This window comes from Pseudopipra pipra, chromosome 7 (genome assembly GCF_036250125.1).
Source record: "Pseudopipra pipra isolate bDixPip1 chromosome 7, bDixPip1.hap1, whole genome shotgun sequence".
Taxonomy (NCBI): Eukaryota; Metazoa; Chordata; class Aves; order Passeriformes; family Pipridae; genus Pseudopipra; species Pseudopipra pipra.
The window spans coordinates 21,212,180-21,226,229 of NC_087555.1; the positions used below are offsets into that span (position 1 = coordinate 21,212,180).

Consider the following 14,050-nt stretch of genomic DNA (forward strand, 5'->3'; position numbering starts at 1 on the left):
GTGATGCTTTCAAAAGGATTGCCAGTGAAACAAGAATTTGTAGGTGTTTTTATACCATCTCTGTTCCTCAATACTGTGCTTTGTGAAGTGGGCTAGTTAATTGAAGCACAGAGAAGTTCTCTGAAGATGAAACTCCATCCAGTAGCTGTGTGGATTCTTCTAGGCAGAAATGAGTGTTACTGCTGAATTTTATCATATTGTTGAGTAGAAAGTGATAGAGATTCGAATTACTACAGAAAAAGACAGCTGTGTCTAGTGCAAAATGCATTCCTTTATTGCTGGGAATCCTGAACATTGTCATTGTAATAGATGTGGATATAGAAGGTTTCTTCAGCATAAGGCAAATTGCAATTAAGACTGGCAAAAAAATTTACAACCACTGTCTTTGAGACAGAATGTGTTTTTAAAACAACTTAAAATGCAGTTGGGCTGCTATCTCATAAAAATATAAGGTCTTTAACAGGTTTCCTTTGTCCATTTTTAATGTTTTTGATTATTTATGAATTAAGAACTTTTTTACTTTTGCTACAATAGAGAGGACACTGCAACATCAGTAGGTACTATAATTATTGTTTTGCAACTTATTAAAATTTAACTTTGATAAGTATTATAAGACGGTTGTACTTCCCAATATGAGTTTTGAAATTGGGCATTCCAAAAATTTCTATAAAAGTTCAAGTGTTTCAAAGAGGGAAATAAATTTCTAATAATTGAGTATACAGCCCAGTTAGGTCTGCTGTTGAAGGAATGAAGGAAACATTGCGTTCTGTCATTGCAGTGGGGTGTAGGTGAAGCTACTTTCTACAGTGATTTTAGCTACTTTTAGAAAAGAATTATTTTGGGTTTGTAGAATAGCCTGTGGGCATAAAAGAATTCAAATTCTCATTTATACTATATGTAACAACTGATTTTCTTTCACTGATCTATGTTGCACCTCTGTGAATATATTCAATTACTGTAGAAAATATTTTTTTTTTTTTAAACAACTCCTTGGAGGAATTAAGATGAAAAACATAATACGTTTGATAATAGATGTATATTCTCTTTTTCCCAAATGTATATTATAAATACTTCTGGAGAATAATTACTAAAGCTATTTTGCTGTTTTTCATTGATTCCTAATAATCTTCCTCCCCTGTCTCCCTTCCCAGGCCCCTCCAGGATTAGCACGGAAAGGTTCCCTGCCGCTCAGTGACACTGCTTCCGTGAACTCCTCTCTAAGGAGGATGAAGCGCAAGGCGCCCTCACCACCCTCCAGAGCACCAGAAGATCAAAGTGAAAGCAGTAATGAGCCTGGTAATCTTTTTTGCTGTTTAATTGGAAGGCAACAGAAAGTATAGCTGTTTGGCTAAACATTAAAGCAATGCCACCTTAGGAGACAAGAATTTCAAGTTAAAATATGAGTGCCAAACCTCTTCATGTGGTAAGGAGCTGGTTTATGGGACTGGCTCACGTAGTGTGTGTGAACTGGCACAGGAAGGACACAGGAGCAACCACAGAACTGCAGATGCAAAGGGTAAATTAATTTTCGTTTCCTCACCAACAGGGGAAACCTCAAAGCCACACCTGGGCAGAGGCACCCGAGCAGGGACGCAGAGCTCGGTCTGTGCGAGGGGACTGACAAACCTGCTGTTTTCCCTCTGTGTCAGGGGTTTGCACAGGAGGAGTTTACCAACCACTGTGCTTTGATCTTTCCCACAGCAGGGCAGGGATCTCCAGCATGTTCGATAAGGTGCCTTGTGAATCTATCGCAGGCCTATGTTATCTAAACGCAGGTGTTCTGCTTGTCAAACACACAAGACTAAACAACAATTAGTATCATATATGTGGTTTTTTGCACCCCTGCTGCAAATCACTTGAGCGTGTTTACAGTCCTCCTCACCAGTCTTCTGTTATTTTCCCACAAGTGTGAGAAAGGCAGGTCTTTAGAGCACACAGATCAGGAAAACACAATGTCAAATTAATTATAGTTCAGTTAAGTATAGAATTGTGTTTGTGTTGTTCAGATGGACTGCTTGGGGTGGGGAGAAAAGATTATCTTCTCTGTGTCAGAGAGGGTATAACAGGAAATGGACTGACAAGAAGAATCTTAGAGATAAGTTTTATATTGTTTTTTTGTGATTCTTCTGTTTGATCAAAAATTCAATTCTCTGGTTCAAAAATACCAAAGAGTTGAGATTAAAATATCTGGAAAATGTGACAATGCGCAATAGTTGCTTAAGAGAAGATGTATTTCTTGAAGAACTCAGTAGTCTGTAAGACCATAATCTAACCATTTATCTAGAACTTTTGTTGGTGCAGAAATTGAGAGGAAATAAAAAGAGGTCGTTGCTTCACTTTTTGCAGTAATGGAGACAACAGAATCGGCCTCCATTCAAGTGGAAGGAAGAACCACCGAAATGCAGCCTGAAACAGGTTGGTTCTTTTTCCAAAAGCATTGACAAAATCTACTTCATAGCAAGTTATGATAATTCATAGCAATAAATTACTATAGTGCAGATGCGTAATAAGAATAGAACTAATTTTAATTCTTCAGATCAATTAACTTTTCCCTTGAAGTACAAATATGGCTTTCTAAAACAAAGATGTTTTACTTTTAATGTCTGCAGAAACACATACAGTATATTTTGTACTGGTATCTGTGCTTTACATTTAATAAACTAAACATTATCCCTGTTTTTCCACCTCCCTCACAAGTTGTAGAGAAGAACTAGACATAATTTATATGATTTTTTTTGTACCTCATAGCAAATCTTCCAAAAGCTAAAGCCCAGTCTTGTTTTTAGAACCCTGCCTTGTGCTGCCCTTGACCTGTGTAACCTGGGGCAGGAGCAAATCTGCGCCCACCTTTTGGTTGTCATCTGAACAGCCTTTGAAAACATAAGTTGTAAATATAAACTGAATGCATAAATAGCTGTTCATACATTATTTGTTGGGTGTTATGGAAAAAATGTAATAAAGTATAGCTGTTTAAAATACAATTATTTAGCTGCTGAACATAATGCTTTTTTAATTTAGGCAGTTTGTGCTGTGAAGTACTTTTGTTTGTAAGCACCAGACTGTAGGGTTCAGATACTGGGTACAGCATCTAAAAGTCTTCTAAAATTTTTAAAAGCTTTTAGAATAATCAGTGCCAGTGCAGTTTGGAAAAATCACTCTTCAGTGCATTACACTAAGAATGAAATCTATAAATGCTAAGCCTGTAGAGTGCCACTGGCATTATATGAGGCTAAACACTCAGTTTCTGTGCTAGTTCTCCAGCTGTTTTATTCAGGATACCAGTGTACCAGTCAAATTGGTTGGACCAAGAAAACACAAATGTACCACAAAAGCTGAAAAAGTCACCTGCTAGGATGCTAGGTCTCTGGCAAAGGATAAAAAATGAAGATCAGTAATCAGTAAAGTTGGGCTTGGTTTGTGTTTAGGGCAATTTATTTAAATTGTCAGAAAAGACATTAAATAGAAAGAACAGATAACGTAATATGTGAGAGTATGAACCTATACTGTGCAGTCTGAGGCTGAAGATGTAATGAAGCTGTAACCTTTCCTTTTCCTAGTTGTAGCAGATGAGGGAGAGTAATCAATTCTAAGTGAGTTATGTTTATTATGTTTATTATTTCTTAATTTTCTGTGTTGGAAACTTTTATCTACATGCAATGGGTCTAAGATGATAAGCAAGGTTATCATACTGTGATTTAAAATTAAGTTTTTTGGTTTTCTTGTACTTTTTTCTATCTTAAGATTATAAATCTGTGCTAGAATTTCTGCAGTTCCTGTCACTGTAATGTTCCAGTGCTATGTAAATAAACAGCCCTGAACTTCATAGAAATGGCTGTTTGTTTTTCCGTAGATTTAGGAACATCTACTTGAGGCATTCGAGTTCTGTAATTAAATATTCCAAATTAAGCTGTAATGGAAAGAAATAGAAAAATGTAGTTATCTTCACTGGGCTTAAACAGTCTGTGTTGAGCCCTAGGATTTACCTCTGCAGTTAGTGACAGGCTCTAGTTCTCCTGCTGTCTTCATGCAAAGGCCTTTGCTGAACACTTAACGTAGTGCAGCTTTTTTTAAATGTAGATACAAGTCACATAGCACAGTTTCATTGCTTCTTTTTTCTTTTTCTCATGGGATACTGCTGCTCTCTGGTGGCATCTCTGAAACTGTCCTGAGGCCTATGTATAAAGGGTCCTTTTAGCAAAGCCCCTCCTGCTGTGAAAGCCATATTAACCTGTGGCACAATCAGCTGCAGTACACTTGTCCCGTGCCTGGTCTGAAAATTATACACAGTTGCGTATTGTTTTAAATGGATAAAGTAGTTCAATATCTATTTAATTGTCAAGTTGGACATAATTTTAACTTTACGAAAAGCCTGCAGTTCCTTCCATTTGGATTAATACTGCTTTAATTGTTGGGCTTCTGGGAAGCATTGTGAGCTTTTGTTTGGCTGTGACTGGCATTCCAAAGTAGTTCTCTTATCCATTGCTACTTCTGCAAATAAGCAAAAAAAACCTAAGCTGCAAATGCAGTATTACCTTCTGCCCTAAAATGAACTATTACAAATATTCAATTTGGTGTCTATTAGCTATGCACTATTTAGACACATATACATTAAGTGAAGCTATATAATATGGAATAGGCTGTTGTGAAATGACAGCTTTCCCATGGTGTAAAAAGCCTGTATCTTGACAAAAATAGTTTGAAGGCACACATCTACTAGAATAAACCTTGACAGAGAATTAATTAGAACATTTGGGATTATAAACAACAATTCTCTTTCTCCATTATGACTTTTGTTCCCCTTCCCAAAATTTAATTAATGCTTAGTCTTTTTTTTTTTTCCAGGGAAGAAGGGAAAATGGTGTTAAAAAATATTTTGAAATTACAGATTTTTAAATAACTTTCCATCAAACAAATCCCTTGCTATAATCCTATTGGTTACAGTATCTCTTAAGAACCTTGTTAAGGGCTATAGAGTCAAGAGCAGATTTGCATGATGTAGTCAGGCTTTCCGGCTTCGGTGCTTATGAGCATAACAGCTCACAGAGCAGCAGCAGCCTGTTCTCTGCAAGGCAAATAGTGTTCTTACTACTCAAAGGAGACTTGCAGTTGGTATGTCAGTCATCTCATCAGGTATATCGTCAGTGTCACAGTGGAGGCTTTAACAATGTTGTTTTAGGGCTAATTAAAACCCAATGACAAACGTTCAGAGAGGATAAACTATATGCAGATACAAATGCAATATATATTGCATATAGAACTACACATAGAGTGTATAAGCAATAAGGCAACAGTGTGTAGCCAGTATTGCTGTAAGTTCTTCCTAGCATTATGTTGCATATAAAAGCTGAGGGTTTGGAAACAAGTCAAAATCTGAACTGCTCCCCTGGGGGAATTAACTGCATGATGTATGTGAAGGATGGTGGTTAAATGTTGTTTGTGTATCAAATGCATTCAGACTTTATTCTGCTGCAGCAGTGGTGACCCAGGCCTGGAATGAGATCCAGTAATAGATGAAAACCCACTAGCAAGCAAGGCTGATCTAATACCGGCAAATGAAGTAGAGCACTTTGGAAAAAGTGTGAGGGTTGGTTTTGTTTGGTGTTATCCATTTGTAGGTCAGGTTAGTCCACTCCAAAGCTTGAAAGTGTTTCTAGCTCAGCAAAGAACAGAATTTCATACAGTAGGAATGTCAGGAATGTCTCCTACGAACCCAAGCAAAGTTTCCATCCCATGAGTATAGATACAACTGAGCCTTTGTTACACTCCTCTCCAGAGGAAAAGCAGCGGAGAGATGACAACAGTGCCGGGGCACAAAGCCATAGCAACTTGAGAATGCTTCCTTTTCTCTTGTCAGAGGTCCTGGCTGTGCTTTGTTTGTATAATTCAGGTTTCCATAGAGTATTTAGACTGAAAATCATAGTCTTTGTTCCTGTGGGTGGTGATGGCTCAGGCCCATGGCATAATAGTTCTCACCAGCGAAGGAGACAGTATTCCTGAGAGCCAGTTATGGGCTGTGGAATAGTCTCAGCAGGTTTGATGTTTGCTCACCTTCTCTTATGCTTTGTTGTGCATTCTTATATATATATATTTATCTTTGCACACATAAAATGATCTCCTTAAGTATGAGACTGCTGGGTATGACTTTTCCCTAGGTGGAGATGAAAGGGGTTGTCAGCAGGTAAGAGGGAGAAAAGGCCCTCGTGACTAGTAAACTCTTAGGAGTCCCTGTAATACCAGTGTGGCATATTTGTATGTACCTGTGTTGAAACCACATGGAAGGAGCTCACATGCACCACTTTACAGTCTTGCCTTTCTTTCCCTGGGGATCTAAATCACCTCTGCATTCAGCACTATGTTGCATGTTGATCACATTGCTTAATGTGTAACTACAAAGCATTATTACAAAAATGCAATATAATATGAAGAATTAAATGGTGAAGTGTTTGGCTTTTGTAGTTGCTCTGTAACAGTGAATGAGTAACTTTGGTATTAGTGACCTCTTAATTAATGACCCTATTGGGAAAATCAAAGTTTCTGTTCTGTACTGAGCCTTTCTTCAATATAGACTGTCCTCTTATTACTTTTCTATAACAGTGTACTTCTCAAGAAGTACTGGGATCTTAGCCACTACAAAAAAAAGTCAGTCTAAGATTTTTTTGTACTCTGGGATCTGTGACTTTCCAGTATTCCTTGCTTTTTGTTTTGATCGTTGGCTTGGTTCACACTTGGAAATTTACTGATACTACTTAGAAAAGTTTGAAACATAACTGCCCAAGTGCAAAGCCTGTACCTGACAGGTAGCAGTGCACCCAAAGCTGACAGGTCAGGCAAAACGCACTCGGTTGTTCCCGTTAGTCTTCCACAGCACCATATTGCACTATATGGATGGAATTACTATCTTTGTATATGGAATGCAAGTTTAAAAGCCAAGAGGTTTACTGACTGGCATACTTACTAATATTTGATAAATGTGAATCATCATCTTGTGACAGGAATACATTGCTGGCAGGGAAGTAAAGCTAGTGATGGTTAATCCTTCTGGAAATCGAAATAGGTGCATTTATTAGTTCAACTTCAAGTACACTGATTTACGTGTGTCCTAATCCAGTAACTAAACCTTTTAGTTTAACTGTGCTCTGGCTGCAAAATGTCAGTATTTTTATGGATTAACACTTTTCTATGAACTTTTCTTCCTACTGTAACATGAGACGCTGCACAAGACACTTCCAACTATGTTTTAATACACTTAGGATGGTTTGGGAAATTTTTGATAGTGACGATGAAACTTGTTCAAACCATGGGCAACATTGATATTTGGGTTGCTCTTTAGTTCTTTAACATTCCTACTTTATTATAGAGAAACTATGTGTTTTAAAACTCACTGGAGAGCTAATAGAAGTATAAGAAATCTGGGGAAATGAAACTGTCTGCCCCCATGAAATTTGGGATTATGAGAATGTTAAATATATTTTCATGTATCTTAATCCAGTACTTGGGTTAAGCAAGGAAAATATTATACAATAGTTACAGATGCAAAACGAGATGTGTAAAAAGAGAGAATTGGAAAGAACCAGAGAATACTGTGAAGTTGAAAGTCTGAGTGGGTCTCTCTTTTTTTTTCTTCCTTTTTTCCCCTCCTTCTTTTTTTTTTTAACTTACCTGAATTATGAAAAAAGTCAATTTTCCCTCTTCAGACTATTTAGGCTGCCTTCAACAGTCCTTTTGTATCTACGCCCTGCATTGAGAGCTGTGGGCTGTTTGGGGTTTTGTTGGGTTTTGGGGTTTTTTGCTTTTTTTGTTTTCTTTTTTGAGTGTAGGTGTAAGGAGCTCAGAACACAACCTGGAAGAAATTGATGAAAGGGACGAGATAAGTGTGCAACAGCGAGAGAACAGTGAAAGTACCAATACCTCTCTCAGGACAGGAGAGGTTACTGTAGCCTTCAGCTCTGCTGAGGTACCACTGGAAAATGAAAAAAATGATCCTGCTCCATCAACTCCTGTTCCTGGCAGTGTTTCCGCAGACAACTCACAAAGCTTCAAGGAAGAAAAACAAGAAAATATGAGCACAGATGGCAAGTAAGTACGTTTTGTGACAAAGAAAGGAGCATTGGGGAGGCGATGGGGGAGGCAAATAAAACGCAGTGCTGTTTTATTGTGGAGCACAGAATAGAGAATTGTGAGAGGGATGAGCTTTAATATGCTTAGCTTTCATTGCAGCACTCTTCTGTGCACAGTAATTCATGAAGCTTTTCAACAAAAATGACAATGAAGTGTTCTGTAGGCTATTCTGTTTAAGCCTCCCTTTCCTTACTACTCAAACAGCTGGACCCCAGAAAAGCTGAACCCAGCTCTAAAATACTCTATTTATTACAGCAGTATGCTGCAAAAAAAAAATTGGGATTGATTAGTTAAATAAAAATACACAAATTCTTTCTTACAGATGGGGAAAAACGGGTAGATCAGCCATTTCTGGTTTTTTGGGCATGGTTATCTATTGCTTGCATCTTCTTTGGCTTTAATTTTTATTTTTTCTTTTCCTTATATGTTGTCTTGACCTGTCTCAATCCATTTGCTCTCAGGAAAACAAGTTAATTCTGCTTTTTTAAAGAATAAACACATTAGTTTCCTTAACCGCTCTTTTTCCCTTCTGTTGATGCTATACCTTTGCCCTTCAGCATGTTTGTTAAAGTACCTGACTCAGCAGGTTCCCAACATGAGTTAGTGCCTGCTTGAAATAAATGTTGATTGTCCAGAGAAGTCCCATTGTGTTAATGTAATTCACTGTTTCTCTGTTCCCTGGGGCAACTAAACTGGCTACTGTTCCCAAATTAAATTGAAAGAACTATTTCAATTATTGTACTGAAGCCAAAATGTGACTGCCCTAGTAGTGAAGAACTTTCAAGGCAGTAAGGAGAGCTTTGACTTGTATCTGTAGGGACTTCTTTGTCAGTCCAAGGCCAAATGTGACTTTGCAAAAATCTTTGATGCTCTGTCCTGACAAATATTGTCCCAGTTGCTTAGGTGTGTCTCCTCTATGGGGTTCTAATAAGTTGTCTTGAACTTGTCAGACCTTTGTTATTGGGCCAGTTTGGGTAGTTGTCCAGGGGATGTTTCTTCCCCACTCCATCGATGAATTTGCAGTAGCCTTTCATGCCTTATCCTGGTGAGTATCATGAAGCCTGTACTGTGCTCCGGCTTTAGAGTTTGGCAGTTGTTTCCTGAAATATCACAGGGACTCCAAAATGAGAACTAGGGTTTCTCTGACATTATATTTCTGGAAAACTTTTGATAATTCAGATCTTTTATATAAGATCTAGTTACTTTCAGAAATACTTTCTTTGATCAAAGCAGGGAAATATGTGTAATATTCCAGTCAAAACCACTAATTTCTGTAATGATACTCTGTGGTGCTTTGTGGCTTTTGGGTTTGGTGGTTTTTGATTATATTTTTTTCTATTAAAAGACCAATTCAGCCTGTTGTTAATAGTTGTAACTCAGTCCATCAGCTGTGTTAAAAGGAATGAAGATAAGCAAGAGTACAGAGTGCTGGGCCAAGCTTTAACTTTCTTCCAACAATAATTTTGAGGGCATACACTCCCGTTCAGTGGTTTATTGGACATTTACAGTATATTTGGTACTTCAAGCAACATGTGCATGGATGGTTATTGAGAAATTTATCATTTCAAATGATTCAAAGCAGATGTGTCAGCTCAAGGCACTGGTTTCTGACAGCTAATGCATTTGATGTGGCAAATGAATTGGAATCTGCATAATGCCAGTATTTCTAACTACAGAAAGTGCAAAGATGGAAGTTGGAAGTTCTAATAACTTTGTGTAGAGAAATTTTAAGTATTTTTGCCTTTTTCATTTACCTTTTTAAGCCAAGGACTTAATATTCCCACCACCACCACCTCCCCTTATTCAACATTTGTGCAGTTCCCTTGTCCCCCATGATCTTAGGGGAACAGATACTATATGCATTTGCAAAATATTTAGTATGCAAGTAATATGTTTGGTGGATGTTTCTTCGCTGTTCTCCAAGTATTTCTGGAAAGGGACTATTTTGAAAAGTCTGTACTGCACAGTTCATGTGTTCATACACAGTCAGCATCTCATGCAGCTTCCTGTGTATTGTGGTGTTGGACAAAATCAAGGGCACGTTTCAGATGTGGGGGATGTCAGAGCACTTCACACTAATGTTGTCATATGAGTGAAAAACCATTGTGGCTTCACTGAAAAGGAGTTGTTACTGGAAAGGGGCTTGTTCAAACAGCACGTGTAAGCAAAAGGAGGGGGAGAAGAGAAAGGAAAACTGATCATCTGCTTTCACAGAAGCAAGTGGAGCTGCTTGTCATTTTGGTAGAATATCATGGCAGCATTTCCTCTTGTTTTATAAAAAATAAAATAATCTATTCTGTTGAGTATTCCAGTGTTTGGCAGAGCAATTCTATTTTGTCCATCTGTATTTGGAGAATATTGCCAGTTCTCTTGCATCGTTTCTCGTGTTTACTGAAATGAATGATACCAGCATATTTAATGTACTGTTGTGCTTTGCAGAGGACTACAGACTAAGATAAGCAGTGAGGATGCTGGAGTTGAAAAAGACGGGAAGCTTAAAATTTTAGATCAAAATAAAACCAATGGTGAGTAGTTCCCACTCGTTTTTAATACTTCAAAGCAAGGTTGAAGAGAACTTTTCTATTCCTTTGAAGAAATGACAATACAGTCAACTCTTGAATTGTTATCATCAGATTATTTTCTTTACACTTTCTCTAGCTTTGGTGTATTCTCTTGGAGATGAGGTGGCAAGAATTGGATGCAGGGATTTTTTTGGGGAGCAGGGATTTTTGGTATATTTTTGTTATAGCAGTAGTCAAAGCTGTGTTATGCTGTTGTAGGGTGGGACAGTGCCAAGGAGAGGGAAGGCTGGACACAAAGGTTATCCTGCTATGTGGGGTGCCATGGGTACCATACCCCAGCAGAGAAGAAGAGGCCATCATTTGGTCTTTGCTTATGAAATTAGTGTGAGTTTTCTGCATGAAAATGCAAATATTTTTAAACACAAATAGAAGACAGTGACACGCTGATCTGAAATGAAATGACGACATCCTGTGCATCTAATGGATCATAAATTTTTCTGTGGATTTAGTGACCTGACTGATTTATTTTACCCTTTTGTGACACTGATTTTCAGATTTATATATTAGGCCTTCCATAGTCTTTTATACTCAGTACACCTCTGTTTATAAATCATAACAACACTGCATGAGTCCTGTTTATATGTGATATAAATTTTATCCTCCATTTTATAACATACTTGAAATGAGGACTTTTTTCCCCCCCACAAAATAACCACTTCAAATGATTATTCTTGAAGACTTTAATTTTTCCCAATATTCTGTTTAAAAGAATTTGACTCAAATATTCACATGTTTTGGAGATGATCACGTGTTTAGTCCAGGGGTAGAAAATTGAATTATCAGACCAACTAAAGAGTAGGAAAAATAGTTTTGAAAAATTGCTCTTGTCCATATGTTTTTCAGTTGTTTCCATGTACAAATACATAAGGTGAAGTTGACAAATAAGATGTGACATTAAAACTAAAGAACAGAAGCCACAAATGTGTGGAACTAAATAAAAGCTGTATCTAACTTGATATTGAATAGTCCTTGAGCTCTTGAGTCACCAATGCCTATATAATCAACTGAAATTCATTAGCACTTTTTAAATGATTCTAGAATAGTTTTTTCTATTAAGTCAATGCATTGCACCAGTAGCCTGTTTATTAAGGAAGAATACCTGAGTTAGAATACTACTATTGGCAATATTAGTCAAATATACTTATATCTTTAAATAACTTTTAAAAGTAAGTGTTAAGGAAATTTTTAATGTCAGTGAGAAGCCAGTCATTGTAGTTAAATACATTAGATGCAGAGCTTCTTGATGTAAGGAGGAAGATTGAATCTTTTTGGCATTTGTATTAATTTTGGAATCTTTCTTTAACTTAAAGATCACAGCGATACAAAACTCCTTCCAACAAAAGAAGAAGGGAAAGAACTTCAGACAGCTGAAATTAAACCAGTAGATTTTACAGAAAATAACAAGCTCGAAGTTGACAGACTATCAAACTTCCAGGCATGTAAAAATGACATCTCTGTAAGTCATAGGAATTATCCTCAACTGATGTCAGAAAAGCAAGATGACAAAACAAATCAAAGCAGCTTGGATACAGTAAAAACTCAGGATGTTGCAATCCAGACAGGTCCTTCGGATAGCAATTTGGGAAGGTCTACTCGGAAAGAAATTATTGTTCCTCAGGGTGTTGAATCATCCACATTCGGAGAACTGGTCTCTCAACATAACACAGATACAAACAACCCCCTTCTTCAAGTGATGCATGGAACGCAGCAAGGGGATGAAGATACGTCAATAGAACAAAATCTTAAGACACAAGAAGTTACCCATGGAAATATAATTCCCATAAAAGACCAGAGTCACATCTGTATAAATGGCAGTAATTTTGTTTTACCAGAAACAACTGCAAAAACTCCAGATGACTTTTCTGTAAAAGGTCACCCTTTTTATAGACAGGACACCAGACCTAAACCGAAGCCTGCTAATGAAATTACAAGGGATTACATACCAAAAATTGGCATGACTACTTATAAAATAGTGCCTCCAAAATTCTTAGAAATAATGAAGAGCTGGGAACCAGAAGTTCCATCAGATCATAAGGATCAAGAGGTATCTACTTTGGAAGATTCTCTGAAGCATGAAGACCCCAAAGAATTCATAGTGCAAGCTGAAATTCCTCATCTGTCAAAAAGTGTGGGTCATTTACAGGTTGGTTCACAAAATGAAGCTGCAGCAGTGAATGATCTGCTGCAGAGAGTGAACAGCATTTCTGAACATACTGTGACCTCTGGAGCTGAGATTACTACTGAGAGCAACCAGATGGAAAAGGAGTCTTTCAAGCAGCGTGTCCCACTGATGCTAAGCCTGGATAATACAAATGCTTCTTCTGAGACTCAGGACAAGTCAAATGCATTAAGTCCTACAACAAAGCCTAGTTCTTTTTATCTGCAGATGCAACGAAGAGCTTCAGGTCATTATGTGACATCTGCAGTTGCCAGAAGTACCATTTGTGCTCCTAATTCAATTCAAAATGAAGCTAAGAATACAGAGATGGGGAAAAAAATCTCATCACCTGATCTGACTTCTTTGGCTTTACATAAAACAAGTATTTCCTCTCCTCCAGCAGATGAAGAAAAAGTTGATGATGGAAAAAACATTGAATCCTCCACTTCTCCTGTTAAAAGCAATAAACCTTTAATTTATCCCCCCTGTCCTCCAGCACCACTGAACCTAAAAACTCTAAGAACTTTTGCAGTTCCAAAGCCATACTCCAGTTCAAGACCATCCCCTTTTGCTCTTGCTGTCTCCTCTGCAGTCAAAAGGTCGCAGTCATTCAATAAGACGCGTACAATCACTAACCAGGCACCTAGAGAGGAATTTCCTGTTGAACTCTCCTCTGCCACTTTGGCAGCTGAATTCTCCTCAGCTACCTCCATGCCTCAAGTGAAAAGCCCTTCCTTACAGACCTTAACAGTGGGGCCACAAAATAGTCTAATGGACAAGGTAAACTTTATTTCTAATACTGGTTGACTGTTGATCCACTGCCATCTAGTGCAACCACTCTAAAGGCTTATCTGTGAACCACTTCCTGGTCAGAAAGCGCTGTATTCGTACAGTGAAAACACCCAGTGGTGTTCAGCAGTAGCACAGCATTATAATGAAGTACATGAATACAGACAATGTTAAAAATGAGAACAATATAATTCAGATGATTTGAAATATTTATTTCTTACCATAATCAGCATCCCCTGCTTTAAAGAACTGTAAATTAAATAGTCATTTATCCTGTGTATACCTATTATTATGCTTGGAGTGCTTATGATTTGTTCCTTATGGTTCTGTGTGTTAATTTCTTAAATTTAATTCTAAGTGGTGTGATTAGTTTGGCTTCAAGTGATCATGCCACAAACACACT

The 14,050-nt window shown here is 37.6% G+C and overlaps 1 protein-coding gene across 12 annotated transcripts in view; it reads left to right on the forward strand.

The window, feature by feature from the left end:
- Positions 1-14,050, forward strand: part of COBLL1 (cordon-bleu WH2 repeat protein like 1) — a 77,273-nt gene that overhangs the window by 57,335 nt on the left and 5,888 nt on the right. For all 12 annotated transcript variants that reach the window (XM_064661024.1, XM_064661025.1, XM_064661026.1 and 9 more), the window contains 5 exons: positions 1,152-1,296; positions 2,347-2,415; positions 7,818-8,076; positions 10,558-10,643; positions 12,011-13,638. In XM_064661024.1, the coding sequence (XP_064517094.1) occupies positions 1,152-1,296; positions 2,347-2,415; positions 7,818-8,076; positions 10,558-10,643; positions 12,011-13,638 (2,187 nt within the window). The remainder of the gene's footprint in view (positions 1-1,151; positions 1,297-2,346; positions 2,416-7,817; positions 8,077-10,557; positions 10,644-12,010; positions 13,639-14,050) is intronic.